Genomic DNA, 19,104 nt, shown 5'->3' with positions numbered 1-19,104 from the left:
CCGAAGAGTTCCGAATGACCTTTTCCGAAGATGTGACATTTGTCGTCTGCTGCGCCGTTTACTTGGGCTGTGTAAGGTTTTGTTGTGTAAACATGAAAATAAACCAAACAGTGAGTTAGCGTCTCAAGGAATGCAAGGAGCTATGGATCACACGCTCGATGGTAAGACACAGAATTGTGTTAAGCAGAATTTAACGAGAATTCCTGCGACGGTGTCGAAAATTGGACCTTTTATGTTTTAGCCCTATATTGGTGGATATCGAAAGCTGATTTTCCTGAACTGCAAGAAGATAGCAAAGACTACGTTTATTGTAAAATGAGAAAGAGAAAAATGTGTTTTTTTCTGCCGTATTTGCAGTCGTCGACCCACGATTTTATATTGTTTTGTTGGCCAATAGATCACAAGCTGTTACCTGTATGCTCATAACTTCTAAAGGAATCTTTCATAATTCTGTACAACTAGCCCTGCCACCTGTTCAAAAGAAACACAGTCACCTTTACAACTCACAAGCAAAAGCTTGTCAGTGATATTTTGAGGTAGAAACAAGATTTGAACTCTTTTTTTTGCTCACCTGTACGAAGTAAGACGAGGAATTGTTAGGGTGGGGGAGTGGCAGTGTCGGTTTTGGTGTCAGGTTAAACTTTGTTTTTCAGTTCCTGTATAATTGGCCTTATACATATATTGAGGATTAAGCTTTTTCTTATAGCTCCTGTACACTACATGTATATTGGGCTCTCATTCATTGATTGAAGGTTAAGCTTTTTTGGTTAGGCCTCTTTTTTTTAGCTCATATATGTTGGGCTATCATACATGGATTGAAGATTAGGCTTTTTTTTTTTTGACTACCTAGCCTAAGGTATGGTGTGTGAATGCGTATTCTCAGATGGCATGTTAAACTTTTTTTTTAACTTCTGTATAATGGCATGTTTCTTTTTGCCTATGTACATCTACAAAGGGCCTACTGATGGAAGGAAGAACTGTTTTATTGGTTTTAGTTATACTTTTATAGTCTTCTTGAATGTTTTTTAATGATTTTAAGTGATAGACTTTCAATTCAAAAATGTACTAGTTTTAAACTTCATTTTGTTTTCTGTAGTAAACACATTCTTTAGAAATTAAGTCTCCATGGAGAGTAACAATTTCTTGTTTGCAGGGTTTCTGTGACTTATGAGAATTATGGACTTTGCACGCTTTGCCATTTATGTAATCAAGAAAAGTTTCATGTAGGACTACAATTTTTATGCACATGCCTACCTACATATAGGAGAACAAGAACTTTATTAGGTTCCTCTGGTGATTTTACCATTTTCCTGTTTTGTGGACACATATTCAGATTGACTTCATTCTGTTCTTCTGTAAACACAGATTTCCACAAGCTTTTCTTGTAGGGCTACAGTTTCTTAAGCAATCACTTATGTACATAAGCCAGCGTAATGACCCAGGAGTCTCTCACCAATGCGGTCACTGTGAGTTCAAGTCCAGCTCATGCTGGCTTCCTCTCCGGCCATATGTGGGAAGGTCTTTTAGCAACCTGCGGATGGTCGTGGGTTGTGCCCGGTTTCCACCCACCATAATGCTGTCCGCCGTCATGTAAGTGAAATATTCTTGAGTACGGCATAAAACACCAATCAGATAAATAAATAAGTGTACATAAGTTTTTTGTCTCTCTAGCTGCTTTACCAGATTTGTAGAATGTAAGAATTTACCTTGGTGTATACCAATTTATCTAGTATCTGTAGAGAGCTTTCCACCTCTGTATTAGTACTAGGGGCCAATGCATGTACCTTCCTATACTGTGACGGAATGCTTAAACCATCCACGCAGACAGTGACTGTTGTTAGCCAAGTATGTGCTCAGCCTATCAGAGGGCTGCAGTGACCACCCTTAGTACACAGATAGCCAATCATGGGAAGCCTTTTGCATATTAAAGGCCACTCCAGCAAGTTGGTACTCAAACACCCCACAATGAAGTTTCCTTACCACCATATAGCTCAACATTTGCTCAGCCATTCACAGCTTTGGAATTGTTCACGGATTGTTGCATGCAGTTTACAATTTGCGTATCAAAGACCACTGCCTCGATTTTGTGCACAAACTCCCCACAATGATGTCTTTACCACCACAACACTTTACAACTTTTATCTTTATTCAGATTCTAGTTGACTGATATAGGAGGCGAGCTGGTGGGATTCTCTGAATGCCTGGTTGAGATAAATTACACAGCCTGTAGGTTGAGCAGCCATGAATATGGCTTAATAATATCCAAATTATATTCCTCAACCAACAGTCAGTGTACTCTGACTAAATTATACAGTGTTGTGTAAGATTAAAGGGCCCATGTCACAATGTGCATGTAATACCTACAATACTGGTCACCATTGCATGGAAGACAAACGTACATAACCCAGGATTTCGAGGAGGTCGTGCTAGGTCACCAAGTCAAACGATCTACTGCTATTTGTCGGCAGTGGGCTAATAGGGTAACATTTATTTTTGAACAGAAGTTGGTTTAAACATGGAAGTATATTTATTTATTTATTGATTGATTTGATTTTTCTGTACTCAAGAATATGTCACATATACAACAACAAGCAGCTTTATGGTGGGAAAACAAGAAATTTTTGTAAATGATGTCATCAGTTCACTTACTAGAAATGCAAAGCCAGCTTGGCGCTCATAACACATCATCTGCAGGCTATTTAATATAAAGACTTTTGAGTCACCACAGGGGCCTTTGGAAAACTTAAGGCCTTGTTTAATAGGCTACACCCCAAGTAGTTAGCTGAGAAGCTTTTTTTGTAGTTCTATATGGTAGGACAATTCTAAACTGCATATTAAGAAGCAAAAACCAAACATTTCATGTATCCTTTAAGTTTTGGCAGGGTTCTAAATCTGAAATTCATAACAATCACTGAAATTCATAACAATACGCCTCTGTTACATATAGCATGAAGGACCAATAATATGAATGGATATGATAGCATAGGCAAGGAATAGGGCTGTTAGGATAATTTCATACCAACTACCAGTAACCCAATATTGCTTGATGTAAATCAAGAAATCCATCTGACCACATCATCATGTGTTTGCATCTTGTCAGCCGAGCTCAAAGCAGACTTAGCACTCCTGTTGGAATGTCTCAAGTGCCAACATGACAACCCAGCCGCCTCCACACAGGCCCTGCTCACCATCTCTTCTATCTGCTCAAGTAACAGTAAGTTAATGTTTACAATATTTGCATGATTGTCTCATTTATTTATTGATTGGCATAATCATTTAAAGCATAGATAAGCATGTTGGCAGAATGTATGTCAACAAATACAAGAAAAACAAACAGTATTATATAAAACTTGACATTGGACTGAAAAACATACGTATTTATTAATATACCCATTCATGACCACCCCTTGTGTTAGTACATTCCGTGTCCAAAAAGGTTTAAAGTATCATTATCTTTTATGAAAGTCTTTATACTCAGAAAGTTTTTATTACACAAGCAGGTACAATAAAGGAGTATTTTCATGAGTGTGGAGGTCTCCAGTACATTTTGGACCTGCTGTCATCCACTACTTTGGAGCAGATCAAAGAGTCAGCTCTGTACTGCCTGGGCTGCTGCGTTGAGAGAAATGGTAAGAAACTTGGACTGTTTGTCATGTTTTGTGATTCTTCTTCATCCTTCACAGTCAGCAGATCACTAGTTTCTGGCGTGGACAGAAATATTGAGGTTAACTGTTCTGTAGGATTGGAAGTTATACATTCTCTTTGACATATTTTCTTACGTACTTGGGCAATTTTACTGAAAATGATCAGCTTTAAGTTGTCATGGTACAAATAGCCCAATATAAATTGGTACCAGCCCGCAAAGAAAACTGAAATAAATTTCTGTTCTTTCATATATGTATATGTTTGATTTTTAAGTAAGGCCTAGTCATGTACTCAGAAAGAAAGCACTGTTTTGTGAGTCAAGCCTAGTAGGCATTTTATCATAATCTGTATTATACCAGCAAATGACATACCCAATGAATTGAAAGGTTCTGCTGTAATTCTTTCAACCTTTTCACATGTTTGCAAGGTGTTTATTCAAGCATATTCTGATGCCATGTAGGACTGATAAAATTACACATTTTGCTAATCCTTGAAACTGGCCAAGTTCTGTCTCCAAAGTCAATGAAAAAAGGCCCTAAACACTGCACTGACAGGGGCTCTTTCATGTGCGAAAAGGTTATTGTTAGGTTAAGTAAAGATCTCTGTCTGATACATCTGAGAGTCATGACATTTATCAGAACATTCCATTCCAGTGAAAGAAAAGCATTTCAAATATGGTATTAAACACCTTTATTTTTGGTGATAAGACCAAATAGGCTTTTCATGTGTTTTTTTTGGAATGTAAGTGCAGATTTATAACCGTGGCCACTTATAGATATCAAGACTGATGAAGTATTATCATTAACTTCTTGTACCTCCCCCACCTCATACCCAACTGCACACATTTACACGCATTTTACTGGTTAAATATGAGTTTGTTGTGCCCTGGAATTCTTGCATCTCCTTTACAACCTGTCTTTTAAGTGTTCTTACAAAAGAAGATCAGTACCAGTGAAGTCTTCTCCAATCTGTACAGCCTGCTTACTTGTCCAGTTCTAGTAACAGACTACGACAAACTGTCGCCTTTCTCATTCTCTGCATTGTGGCAAATAACAGTAAGTACATGTTTGTTTTTACAGTTGACATATAGTATATAAAATCTGTGAACTGTTGATATCTGACACAAAGGTGTACATTTAATATAAATTGTCAAATATCTAGCTTCTAGGTTTGTTTTTTTAGTCATACATGTATAGTGGATTTAGACTGGCAAAGTTTCAAAATATTCACTGATGCAGTGGCAATAAAATGAATGAGTGTTGGAATGATTTGCTCGTATGGAATTTATTGAATACTTTTGGGATATTCCTGGTCCTTGTGGTGATACATGACGGTGATACATTTTGTTCTCTGGCATTTTTTACCATTTATTTATGGTTTAATCTGTTTGAAGTGATCTGATACTTTTAATTTATTTAAATATCTGATATTTACATGCCTCAGGTAAATATCAAAAATTGTTGAAAATAGACCTCAGCTTTTAATTTAATTGAACTAATATGTTTTCTTTGTTTTCTATGTCAGGTTATGGGCAGGTGCTGACAATGAGATCTGGATGTCTGCAGGCATTAATACAAATCTTCAGGTGAGGAAAACACAGCCAGTTTTTTATGAAAGAGTGTACAACACATAAAAGTTGTTTAGGTATGTAGTGTAATGGATTGTATATCCTTTCTCATTTTAAAGTACCTTTTCATTCATGTCAGGTCACTTAAATAATTTTTTCCGACAAGTAATTTGATGAAGGGCAATTTCGGCAAATGTAAAGGCTTTTATAATTTGGCTCAATGAAAAATGACGGCAGCAAGTTACAGCTACGCAGTTCGTATATAACAATATAACAAAATTTCCGCACATGCGTTTTTCTCTCGTCAGGTCGTGCCTTACGTCAGGCCAGCCTTGTAAGGTGATCCAGGAGCCCATTCCTCCATCCTCCCTACAGCTATGGAGCTCTGTGGCCAGCTCGCTCAGCATGTGTGTCAACAACCCACAGAATGGTAACTGCTGTTAACTATGATAGCTTCATCTCCAGAAACATAACCTATGTCCTGTTGTGGAGAAACATTCTAGGTTTTCTAACATTCTACCGTACATTTTGATCAAAAAAGTGCACTTTTTGAGGCAAATGAATGTCATAAGGTATTGCTTTTGGAGCTTTTTTGGTGTTTAATAATTCTCTACACACCTGTTATTCTATATATCCATCAAATCTTCCAAAAAGATTATAGTGACAGGAAAACAGTTTCAGACATCTTTGTCATAAGGAAGGAAAAGGCACTGCACTAATTACGACATTGGCAACAGACCGATTGCTACGTAAAATATATACATGCACTGATAATTACCAGCCTTTCCTGGATGGATTCACCATTGTTCTAACCCACCTAATTGTCAGTACCAAGAGGGGTCTTCTTCATAACGCATACAAAAATTCTACTGAAATCATGGTTGGTTATCCAAATTTCCAAAGTTAAGATTGAACCTGGGTCTTTTGATTGAGAAAGAGACTATCTTTGGTCAAAATCTTTGGTCATTCACTCGGTTTTAAGACAAGTAAAATAAAAATGATGACCTCAAATTGGGCGCAGGTTGTCACAAAGATGACTCATGCAAATAGTCATAATTTCTGACACATAAATGATTGGTGTATTTTTCACTCACTTCCATTTTACTTGGATTGCAATGCCTCTGAAAGGAATCCAATACCTTTCACATTTCAATCATGTTGGATGAGCCAAGTTTTTATCAAGGTCATCACTCAAAACATGAGCTCAATCAAATTGAAATGTCAAACATTTTTATCCAAGCTACCTAGCTGTAACCACTTAATTTATATTGCACTGTCATCACATATACAAATGTCATAGTATAATATCTCAAACCTGGCTGTCTAGTTTAATGCAGTTGCCTTGTTACACTAATGCGCTGATGTTTCTTTCTGCCTTTGCATCTGTATATCTCCTAAACTTTGTTTTATTATTGCAATATCTTGTCTTTTTCCATGACCAAGAGTCACAGAACAAAGCAGTCCAGGAAAATTGGTCCACTTTTCTTGGAACGTCTATACTGGAATGTGTATTGATTGTTCAGATTACACTTAAGAGACCTACTCTATAAGTACGCAACTGAACCAATTTTAACATCTTTATTGCAGATGATAATCAAAGACTTTGCGCCAGCTTATTACCCTATACCGTCAAACTTCTGCAGGAGTGTCAGCAGGAGAGTGTTGTCCGTCCTCTGGCTGCATTCCTGGGGCTGTTAGTGGCCAATAATGGTAAGATTATTCTCATACTAATGGTTATGGACAATAAGCTGTTCAAGGCATATACATTCATAATATCTGCTGCGTTAGCTCACCATAATTTTTGTTTTAGCCGCTGATAAACATATGCTGAATCTCCATGATTTCCAGCAAAATGAATATTTACAAGCTTTGTCATCCATTGAAGCATGGCTACACACTGGCTATTGTACGAGGAATGTTTGCACATAGTGTCTATAGACTGTAAAACACAAATCAAATAAATAAATAATTATAGATGTAGTACTATGTTTACATTCATTATCAACGTAGAAATATGACAATCAGAGTATGGCATCATTGTGCTTCAGTTTGTTCAGTATTGTCCAAAGTGACCACACTCACATCCTTTTCTTCCATTTTATTCACCTGAAAAAAAAAAATGTAAAAAAAACAACAAAAAAAAACATACATGAATGAATTACATGTTTTCTTGGCACTAAATCCTCCTTCAAATATATCTGTATATTTCAGTGTACAACCAGGACCGAGTGAGAAAGTGTGGGGGTCTAGACACCATCATCTCTGTCGTCCAGAGATTGGGTAACCAGAGCAGGAGACACCCTCAGTACCTTAGCCTGGCCCTACACGTTGTGACGACGCTGGATGCCTGTATCGCTGACAACGGTAGGACTGGTGCAAATCTGAGAAAAATCTGTTCCAGTAGAAATTGTAACATCTTATCTCAAACTATCCTAAAATTTTGCCCCAAGAATTGCATTTTTGGGCAAATAAACATCAAGAAATATTGTTTCTGGTGTTGAATCATTTGTTCAGTAGGATATTATCCTACCCGCTACAAAAACAAACCTCAAACCACCAGTCCAAAATCAGTGGAACTATCATAATCAGGTGTGCAACTTAATTAACCATAGCTATTAAAAGTTGCATTATTTTTCATGCGAATGTTTTTGCCACAACAGGGCTACAATTTTGCAGTGTCTGGTAAAGCCATAATCATTCTGTCATCCATCCTAGGCCTGATATTAATGAAAATTTGGTAGTGTGGGAATGTGTGAGGGCACAGATGTACTCCAGGCCTATGATTTTGTGAAATCAGCTTTTGAAAAAACAAAGTCATCTATGTGCTTTGTTAAAAGATCAGTTTGGACAAGGAAATCAACTCACTATACCATGGTATGGCTGCACAGACAGACAAAGGATAGTGTGTAACCTATGTCTGTACGGCAGAGTGATATTGAAATGAAATCTGGCTATAAAGCCACTCCATTTACATGTAAGCAGCTTGTTTAAAGTAAGGTTTCTTCCATATCATTTTAATACTGCCTATAGTTTCGCTGTGGCCAATGGGGTTAGCATGCAACATGGGGCAAAGACCTGGAAGCCTATCCTCAATGCAGTCACTGTGAGTTCAAGTTCAGCTCATGCTGGCTTCCTCTCTGACCGTAAGTGGAAAAGTCTGGCAGCGACCTGCGGATGGCTGTGGGTTTCCCCCGGGCTCTGCCCGGTTTCCTCCCACCATAATCCTTCGTTGTCAGCAAAATATTCTTGAATATGGCATAAAACACCAATCAAATAAATAAATATAGTTTCTCTTGGAACTGGAGTAACACTTTCAAGTCAGGTTGACATTGTGTAATTATCCACCCTCCAGGTGCAAATGCAGACACTGCAGGTGACCATGAGGCTGTGCAAACACTGTTGTCGTTGTTATCCCTGCCTGAGCTAGACGAGGCATCACAGCTGCAGGTTATCCTCACACTGGGGCATCTCACTGACCTTTCAGGTACGTCAATGATGTCTCAGGTGACAGAGCAGGTGATTAAGCTACGCCAGGATTGAAACCGGGTTTGACACACATACAACTGTCAAAATGGTGAATGTCATGGTTAAATATTTACATCTCCTTTAATTCTTCAACCTAGGTGTTTATTTAAGCTAATTCTGAAGACATGACTGTGTACACTGGTAAAATTTTTGTAAATCCCTGAAATTGGCTAAATCCAACCAATGTCTCCAAAATCAACTTAAAATGTGAATAAATTGCACTGAAATTGCTCTTTCATACGCGAAGAGGTAGAGGAATTTGGGTAAATGCTTTATATTGTCTATATGTCGCCTGTCACAAGAGACCCTTTTTCAGTGCTTGTCAAAGCCCTGGATTGAATTGTTGGGATATTCCCCAGTTCCATAGTTCTTTTGGCCTGGTGCCTCTGAGGGGTCAATAACTGCTCCCTTGGGGCGGTAGAGGTGTCCTTTCATGAACTTTGTTAAGATCACTTGCTTAATCGTGATGTTTCAATGTGGCATACAAATTTTAAGCTCACTCCGTACTTAAAAGTCTGTGTGTTACAAGTTGGGAAATTTATCACTTGCACACTGAAGGCTGGTGGTTTACTCAAGGAACATATGATACTGACCACTATTGCACAAGTAAAGATGACCGGAAGCTTGTCCAGTTTAGGTTATGCTGTTTAAATGTTCTGACACTGAGGAGCTCAGAAATCTGTGTATTTTGTCAACAGTAGGTTATAGCCTTCAACTTCGAGTAATCATACTTGCCGAAAAAGAAGAAATTGCTGTAAAACTTGTTGGATACATTCAAATGAATCCAGCTAGTGATGTCAGCCATTTAGTTCAGCTGCATAATTTTGTATAGATCTGGTGATATCGTTTTTGTGCTGTGTCTTGTCGTTTTACCAGTGAGTAACCAGACTAGGTTTATAGAAGCGGGTGGTCTTCCCTTACTGTTAAACCTCATGGGGGCATCTGAGGATGAAGAGGTTTGTAAGGCAGTCAAATACGTACTTCAGGCTTGCGTCCAAGCAGGTAAGTTCAGCACAAAGTGAAATATTCTTGAGTATGACGTTAAAAACAAATCCTTGAGATCTAATCGATTCTTCAAACATCATATTTTTTTTTAGTTTTATGACCCCAAAAATGTGAAAATGAAAATTGTATGGTTTACATCTTTGCTTCCTGAGTTGATTCGTCTCTGGTTTAGCTCACCTGCAATCAAACTTGACATAGGTCCAAATGGTACAATGTCTGCTTTAATCAGCCTTCTTTGTTTTAAGATAGACATAATCTTTAATACAGATATTACTGTTACCATTATATGCTCCACATCTTGAACATGTATGTCAAATCTGGAGAAGGTTAATGCATTTCATTAATCCAGTTCATGCTTTGTTAATTGTTATGTGTACTTCTCAGTAAAGTACAAGCCTTCTGGAAGTGGTGATAAAAACGAGCTTCATCAGCGACAACCTTATGGCCTACAGCATATCCATCAAAATGATTTCTTACCCGAACTGCCACAAAACAGGTAAGATGGTGAATCCATTACTGAACATGGTTAAAATCATTGAAAACATCTGAATTTTGTAGAAAGATTTTTAGGGCCTTGAAAGTATGCGATAAAGACTATATTTTGGGATGTTCAGAATGGACAGATAAATAAGGTACTGCATTAGTATGCATTGATCTCCACATAGGAAATTCTACTTCAGCTAGAAGTAGGATATTAGGTCCTAGAAAATGCTTAAAAAACATTTTTCATCAACAGAAACCCCGATAGGAACTAAAACAACATGAATGAAATAACTCAAATCATTTAAATAAAGACATAAAGACAAAAAATAAATAAAATAAAGACAAAAATCATTGGTTGTGCTCATAGTATTGAACGCTAACAATTAGCAGCAATGTTACTGTATTCACAGTATTAACTCGAGCATTTTTTTTTTTTACCAGCATTTTCAAGCTCTAGAAAGTCCTGAGTACATAAATTTTCCATCAAATTTTTGACCTGTGAAGAACAGCTGAGCTATATGTATATTAAAGTTCTGTCAGTCTTGTCTGTCATTTAGCAGTCCCTGGTGAAACAATCAAAAAAAAAGGACAACTTGGCTTTCATAATTGTGAGGGGGAAGAAATTGAGTCACATTGGCCAGGCAAGCCAGAGAATTTGTCAAGGAATTCATTCATACATGTAGAACTGGATGGATCCACGCGAGGTTGGATTATTTTGTGATTTTCACACCAAAAAGTTTAACAGCTAGGCATTCTTCAAATTTATAAACTGATTAACTCATATGGTCACAAGCGTTTTGGGATGTTTATTTAATTCTGTCTTTTTTCATTACAGAGAAGAAAACTTTGACAGTGTCATTCTAAACAAACTAAACCTGTTAACAGAGAAGCTGGAATCCATGGAAAGGGCAGATGTCAGCTTAGAAAGGCAGAACACAAGAGCAGTTTCAACAGCTGAGGTGCTACAAAACCAAAGTGTTAAAAACATTTCTAATTCAGCTCAAGCCTCATTTGAAGAGTTCTTGAGGAATTGGAATCCTAAGACGGGAAAGACACATGAAAGAAACATGGATTTTCCACAGGAGTTTGCACACATTTATAATTCACAAGTACCTGTAAATTCTGGGAAACTTTCTTTTACTCAAAGAAATATTCCATCACAGGAAATTTTAAATGAGAAGGAAGGATTTATGCTTACAGATATTGTTGCCTGCCCGAGCTTTGACAGCTCCACTGTAAATTTGTCTGTTAATGTTCCTAAGGAACAGCTGAGATCAGAAAATGAAAACTCTGCTGTGGTTAGCTCAGGACACAATGTGACAAAGGTTTGTCAGACTGAAAGCAGGAAGCAGGATGAGAACGCACAACCAGTGGGGAGGCCTGAACAACCTCTGAGAGGCAACGGTCAGAAAGAGGGCAAAAAACATAGTGAACAAACACAGATGGTTCAACCCCAGAGTGAACAGTTGTTAGAAGAACTTAAACAGGTACACACTTGAACTGTATTACTCTGCACAGTTCCAGTAAATCGCATCAGTGTGATCTGATTCTGACTCCCTTCAAATTTAACTGAAGTATTGTTGAGTACAGCATAAAAATACACATAAACAAATACATATATCTGGCTGAACTAGCTTTGTTGAACATGGCAGGGGTGTTAAACATAATTTTAAATTGGCATTGCTGCTTTATAATTTGTTAGGAAAAAGAGAAGCGCAAGTTGTTGGAGATAGAAGCAGCAAGTTTACGAGAAGCAGTGGAAAAACAGAAACAGAAAGAGTCTGAAGCAGTGGCGCTTAGAAAGGAACTGGAGAAGCAAGAGAGTGAAGTCATAGTATCTTCATCCAGTGAGGTCAGTCAGAGGCTCATATCCTATTCCAGGCATTTTGTTTTCCTTGTTTCTTTTACACGCATTTTCAGAATAAGATATTAATGTTCCTTGGTTGGGATAAAAACTCAGACACTTGTTTATACATGTATGTACTTCATGGAGATGAGATGTGCATTACTACACTTGATTACCACAGCATAGCTCCTGTGATCAGAATAGCACCAATCACAGACAGCATCCTTTAAAGTTTGAGCATGAAACTGCATTCAAAGGCTAATAAAGAAAAGAAAACTAAATCTCAATATAACATTGTCGACTTAAATAAAGTAACTATGGATAGATAAAGTGTACAAATTAAACATGTCTTTTACTCTAAAGGGAAGTAATGAACATGGTAACGAGCTGGAAGAGGCTTTTGTAGAAGTCATTGAAGATCCACCTCCAGAGGAGAGTCCTAAGTTTGCTGAGAAGAGAGGGAACTCTTGCATGGCTGACAGGAACAGGAGAAGTTGTGACAAGGATGTGTTTGTGAAACCATCAGAACCTCCTAGAGTCTCCCTTAGGCGTGCTCAGACTCCAGCCTACTCGTCAGCATCCAAGACACGTCGCTGCAACACAAGAGAGAGCAGAAACAAAAGCTCATGGCAAGACAAACGTACACCGAAAGAGAGTTGTTCACGGCCTGCTAGTCAGGCGTCTACATGTGGTGTGGACTTGAATGACAGCATCGCGTCAGAGTTTGATTTCAAGCTTTTAGCGAAGGCCAGGTCAGCTGGTGAGCTGAAAGAGCGGGTAGCCGGACTCAGCAGGGCATCATACGAGTGGTCAGTGAGGAAACTGAAGCAACCACTCACCAGTACCCCTGTGTACAGGACATACCATGGGAGATTCTCATATGGAGGCAGCCTGCATGACAAGTAAGAACTTCATGATACGGTTGCTGACAGTAGTCATTTCAAGCCGTTAAATGAAGAGGTTTATTCAGTCAACTTTGAGACCTTCATGTAGTTTGCTTCTTCCCAAGGCCTTCTACCTGTAATATATAGACATAAACAAGAAGTCAAGTTTGACAGCTAGTTTGCTCTTCCTTTAGGCCGTCTAGGATATATACATATATACGTCTGGTTACATGTATGTATTATATGGTACATGTACATATTTGTATGTGACTTAGAAATACATACAGCAGCGTAGAAAATTTAAAATAGAGAATAAGGTTTGAGTAATACGTAGTCATTGATATCAAATGTAATCATAAATAACGTAATATGGTACCTGTAAAATAAACAGTTTTTAATAAAGATCAAACTGTTTGAAATAATCTTTAAATATGATGACAGAAAAACAGTTCAGTGAGGATACTGTGTTTATCTCAGTTTGTACATTATCCCTCACCCATCATTGCCCACCAATGTGACGGAAGTTAATCTTTTTTTAAAAAAATTGGATGGCAGAGATTTCCTCCAATCTTTTTTCAGGAATTTTGCTGGTATCTTATTTTCTTTCATTTTCTAAAGGTTGAAAAAGCAAACAAAATATTGAATAGGGAACGGTAAGTAACAGTAAAATAACAGTCAAAACCAAGAAAATATAAGGGCTCTAACTTGCTGTGGGCTCAAGTCAAGCTCCTTTCCCTTATTGAGCTTCATGATTTTATTTTTATGACACAGGGATAGATGATTTACATGTAGATGTATTTCATTGATCTTCAGTCTTATGTGGGAAGGTCTGTCAGCAACTTGCAGATGGTTGTGGGTTCCCCCCTTGTTCTGCCCAATTTCCTCCCACCATAATGCAGTTATATCAGTGAAAAATACTCTTGTGTAAACACCAGTCAAACAAATAAAGCAGTCAAAACAGTGTACACAATTAATCTTTATCTTAATTCCAGATGCAAAATACAATATACTGTTTTATTATACAGCCAGGTGTACAGTGTGAAGCCCAAGAGAAGTGGTCCTGGTCACCTTTGCAGGGGTCAGGCCAGCTGGCAGAGAGGAAGGTCAGCAGACAGAGACATTTGGAGAGAGGGAGAGAGGGACAGCAGTGAGGATGGTAAGATAAGTCATGTCACAGTCTGCAACTTTGGAGTGGAATTGCTCCAAGATGGGAAGGGCTTTACTTGGTCAAGTGCACTTAATACTGTTTCAGAAGACATACAACATTGATTGTGAATGAGGTGACAAGTTCAAATGCAGTTCATATTTTGGTTTACTCCAGCATGAAGTAAAGATGTTTGTCATTGCAGAAGCCGGGTGTTTTTGCCACCTGTATCAGAATCATTTTCTGTCTACAATGCTTGTGACTCATATGCGTGTGAGAATGTCCTCCAGTAAACTCACGAAAGCTCAGTGATTTACTCTGGGTAATCCGATTTGCCTAAAAAGATGCCTAAAAAATTGAAATAGGCATCACTGTTTAGACCACTTAAAACTATGCACAAATATACTTTCATTTATTTTTTTAGATTTTTGTGAAAAGAGTTAAAGGCACTCAAACATTTGAAATCTAAGGTGGGCTTTATGGACCTTACTGTCAAAGGTTAGGAACTCTGACATCACAAGAAGTTTATCCTACTCCTATCACGACACTGAATGTTGGAATAACTCTTTTTACTTATGAGTAAAACATAACTGAAATAATGTTCCCAAAAATTCCTTTCTTCTGGTGAACAGAAAAAAAGGTGATGTGACGTCAGAGTTCCAAGATACTATGCATATGGCTCATAAAGCCCACCGTAGCATTCAGATATTTAAATGCCTTTCAGCATTCTTAAAAAAATCTACAAAAATAAATAGACTTGTTAAATTGATGAAAATAATCATCTTCCTCTCTCTAACAGATGATGATGAGATGTCCTGTAAGAGTGCCATATCTGTTTCTTCTTTTCCTTCCAGAGATCTTTGTCCAGGTATGTCTTCCGTTAGTCTTAGTGCATGTACTCTTCCTGCCGAGATTCATCTACAAGCATCAGCTTTTACCTAAATGGAATGTAATTAAAAGGCTTCTGCTGTGTTTACAGAAGTCATCATTTTCACTTCTGATAATATATGCATGTGTGCCATACTGTAAAATAAGAAAAAGATAGGGTATTTTTTAGCTGAGGTCAGCCACTTTTGGTATCTTATCTTTAAACATGAGCCTTTTTACTTAACAAGGAACCTGCTGGAGTACAAAGCGACATCAATAACTAATCAAGGTAATTGACTTTATTCAGGATGTCACATATATTGCAAATTTGTGCTCGTCTTCCATTCACCAGGATGTTACCCTCCACGGGCGTGTGGGCTACCCTTGCTGAACAGCCGCACCTTTAACATAGCTCTCGAGACAAACCCTCACACCTGTGCAGCCCATAGACTCGTCAGAAAGCTGGAGCGGCAATTCATCCACACAAGGAACCAGAGGCCGACAAAGATGAGGCCCCTGGAGGCACTGAATGGCAGACCTACCAGACATGGATGTGGCGACGGAAACGGCAAATGTCCGAAGCAGCCCTCGCCATCGGTGTATGACTTCATGAGCAATACAGACGACACTCCACAACAGGTTTGATGGGTGCCACTGTATGGTCATAGTATGGTCGAGTATGGTCATAGTTTATGGTAGCAATCTTGACTGTACAATGACTTTTGTATATTGAGGTACTTTTTATTATTTTTACCTAATGTAATGGTATTACCCCAGCCTTGATTAAAATTGGCGTAGCGGTATACCACAGATCAAACATAATGTTATGTTGTCCGACTTTTGTCCGAACTATGACTGTGTTTTGTAGAGGTCAGCATTGGTCCATCCATTTTATTGTAAGCACTTTGGCTTAACGCTAGTTCTTAGGTTGGCTAAACTTATGCTGCATATACACTTAAAAGATTTGAAAAAAAGGCCGTTCATTTTGGGCGACTTCAGCCAATTTTTTAAAAATTTTTGGTGGCATTTAGCTTGTTAACATGATATCTCTTCAGTCTTAAAGCAGTCATTAAAAATTGTAAGAAGCCTCAGTGCCTTAGGTGGTTAGCATGACCCGGGAGCTTCTTACTAATGTCTGTTAGTTCAAGTCCAGCTCATGTTGGCTTCCTCTGTAGTTACACATGGGAAGGTCTGTAGCAACCTGCAGATGATCGTGGGTTTCTCGCGGGCTCTGCCCAGTTCCCTCCTAGCATAATGTGGTTGCAATTGTATGAATGAAATATTTTTGAGTGCGGCATAAAACACTAATCAAATAAATAAATAAATAAATAAATAAATAAAATACCAATCGAATAAATAAATAATTAAGAATTGTACCTAATCATGTCAGTGGACCGATCACGTAAAGAACACTGGTGTTTTTCATTGACAATGACATACTTTTTACGGGGTCATTGGTCCTTTGTCTCATAAGGAAGAGTATCAAGGGGCATTTTTAGCTGTTGCACTCTATTCTCTATGTTTACAGAGTGTTACCCCGCCTTATCAGACAGGCAGAACCTGCCCCACAGCTGATATCCAGCCTAAGCCATGTGTGGGTGCCAGACGTCGCAAACCACGGGTACCTTACACAGAGGTAGAAATCCACAACTTACTAACAGGAGTGCAGAAACTAGGGAAACACTGGAACCAGATTCTCTGCACCTATCAGTTCCATCCTTCCAGGACCGCCGTGGATCTCATGGAAAAATACAAGAGGATTATGGTAAGTACATGCCATAATGAAGGCTGAAACTCCAACCTAAAAAAGGATTCAAAACTTAAAATTACAGTCCACCCCAACTTGTAGCCCACATATAGATGGAGCTGTGTATAATGAGACAAAAAGTAGCTGGTACCATTAACTTTCTTTCCCTTTAGCTTGCAATTGCCTTCATTTTATAAAAGGTACTTTGATTGTGCATTCAAGGCATGTGAAACTTGAAGAACAGGTGTTAAAAAGCATGATTCTCAGACAAACTAAATGTTTAACTCCTCCATATTTAACGATCTAAAATCAACAACAATGACTAGATAAGGAGTCATTATTTCTTAACTTCATGATTATGCTTGGTTCAAATGATGTTTACTACATATAAGTTGCAAATTTTCTGTCTTGTGTACATTTATTTGTTATTTGTTTATTCAGCATTTCTGTTCTTGCATAGAGGATTATATTTCCTATCTTAATTCTTTACCATGGTCCCATTGTTAAAGGCATTTGTATTTATATATATACTGAGCTGGGATGATTGATTTTTCTTGCACAGCTTGCTGAGAAGAACCAGGAGTCAAGAGAAAGTGTGCGCCGTGACCAGACATTCACTGGCCCCTTTTCTCTGTGCGAGGAACGTCGACTGAAACGGGGCGTCAAGCAGTTTGGTTACAACTGGAAACTAATCCTGGAGGAGTTCCGCTTTGCTGAGGGGAGGACAAAACAACAGCTAAGGGACAAGTGGAGAAGCATGCACAAGGGCAAGCTGACAAAACTAGCTTGAAAACTACATGTACATAAATGTTGAAGTTGAAATAGGTTTTGTTTTGAACTGGTATATGTATTGAGAGATAAGTACATGTGTATATAATATATATTCACAATGAATTGTGATATATACTATTAACTGGCAGATATGATCCTTTAATTTATTTATTTAGTTGATTGGAGTTTAACGCCATATTCAAGAATATTTCACTTATATGTTGGCAGCCAGTATTATGGTGGGGGGAAACCAGGCAGAGCCTGGGCGATACCCACGACTGTCTGCAGGTTAGTGGCAAACCTGCCCACATAGATGTATGTGATACTTTTAGAATAAACTGTTACGCAGATGATACAAATGTAAGTGTACATGTATATACATCCATATTAAGAAATTGTTTGTTGATATTTTTGTACTTCTACTGCATGTTAATTAAATATGATGACTCACCTCGGAAAGAGGTTATTGTCATAGGGTCATCTGCATCTTGTTTGTTGTGAAGAATTAAACTCAACACATATATCCTTTAATGAATGTTTGCCCTTTGGTTTGTCTTATATTTTACCAATCCATGAGGAACTTTTTATCAGTTCCTTTTGTACATGTACAAGTAAACTTAAGAAATCTCAATACAGTTTTCTTTTGAATGACTCAGCATGGTTCAGATAAGAGTCTGAGATTATGGCACTCCTGCGAGTGAATCAAGTTTGTGACCTTCACCTTAGGAAGTATAACAAAGATGGCGGACCAGGAACAGGCCCAGGAAAAAATCCACTGACATGTCAGCTAACAATTTATAAACCTTCTCACCCTCTGTCTGTGCATGTCCTCCATGTCACTGAAGGCACATCTGGCAAAACTGTCCGAATGATTCCGCCTCGTTCCTTCGACCAAATTCACAACATAAATGGTGTTTACTGAGTGAGCAAGTGCAGCATTAGGCTAAGCCAGTGCAAGTTAATAAAGGCAGCCTGTCCAAAAATCTCAATGCCATTGAATCTTACCATGCCATTTTTTTTTTTTCTCATCGTCTTTTTACAAATCTATTATAAGCTGACGTGACTACCATTATAAACTGTAGGTTCAGTTTATTTATTTATAATTTATTTCATTGGAGTTTTATGCTGTACTCAAGAATAATTCACATATACGGAAGTGTTGTGGGGGGAGGAAACTGGGCAGAGCCAGGGGTAACCCACCATGATGACTGTGCGCAGGTTGCTGACAGACCATCCCACGTACGACCGGAGAGGATACCAGAGTGAGCTGGACTTAAACTCACAGCGATAACATTGGTGAGAGGCACCTGGTTCACTGCGCTGTGCTTTCAGGCCATATAGGCCCATCATAAGATCAAGTTTTTATGTATACAGCATTAATTATACTTCAGTGAAATACTGCATACTGCATAAACTGAGATTATTTGTGGTTTAATGATTAATTTCACTTCTACCAATGTGAACTGGGTAAATCTGGGCTGAACAGGGTATACCAAAACTGGACTATCTGTAACAGTTAACAGTAAAGATGCAATACTATAGATCAGGCATGGGCAAAATCATGATTCCATGTCATTTCAAAGAAACCTACATGTACATGTACATTACTTTAGGGCACAT

At 38.2% G+C, this 19,104-nt stretch overlaps 1 protein-coding gene across 1 annotated transcript; it reads left to right on the top strand.

The window, feature by feature from the left end:
• The first annotated feature begins 38 nt into the window (after window positions 1–38).
• On the top strand, window positions 39–18,398 carry LOC135478241 (uncharacterized). The gene is made up of 20 exons (XM_064758512.1): window positions 39–161; window positions 3,101–3,214; window positions 3,501–3,629; window positions 4,570–4,700; window positions 5,170–5,180; window positions 5,222–5,230; window positions 5,521–5,642; window positions 6,800–6,922; window positions 7,424–7,576; window positions 8,565–8,696; window positions 9,614–9,739; window positions 10,127–10,238; window positions 11,061–11,712; window positions 11,928–12,077; window positions 12,435–12,973; window positions 13,981–14,111; window positions 14,899–14,967; window positions 15,274–15,605; window positions 16,495–16,731; window positions 17,276–18,398. Exons 1-20 carry the CDS (start codon window positions 131–133, stop codon window positions 17,501–17,503), a joined length of 3,531 nt encoding a protein of 1,176 aa, XP_064614582.1. The 5' UTR covers window positions 39–130; the 3' UTR covers window positions 17,504–18,398.
• The last annotated feature ends 706 nt before the right edge of the window (window positions 18,399–19,104 follow it).

This window comes from Liolophura sinensis, chromosome 11 (genome assembly GCF_032854445.1).
Source record: "Liolophura sinensis isolate JHLJ2023 chromosome 11, CUHK_Ljap_v2, whole genome shotgun sequence".
NCBI classification, from domain to species: domain Eukaryota; kingdom Metazoa; phylum Mollusca; class Polyplacophora; order Chitonida; family Chitonidae; genus Liolophura; species Liolophura sinensis.
The sequence above is the reverse complement of the archived record's forward strand: the minus strand, read 5'-3'. Positions and strand labels throughout refer to the sequence as shown.

Bases quoted from the DNA above. Each gene is read 5' to 3' on its own strand.
- LOC135478241 (XM_064758512.1), top strand. From the start codon at position 131: ATGCAAGGAGCTATGGATCACACGCTCGATG. The intron at 12,078-12,434 runs GTCAGTCAGAGG...TTTACTCTAAAG, and splicing joins TAGTATCTTCATCCAGTGAG to GGAAGTAATGAACATGGTAA. The intron at 14,112-14,898 runs GTAAGATAAGTC...TCTCTCTAACAG, and splicing joins GAGGGACAGCAGTGAGGATG to ATGATGATGAGATGTCCTGT.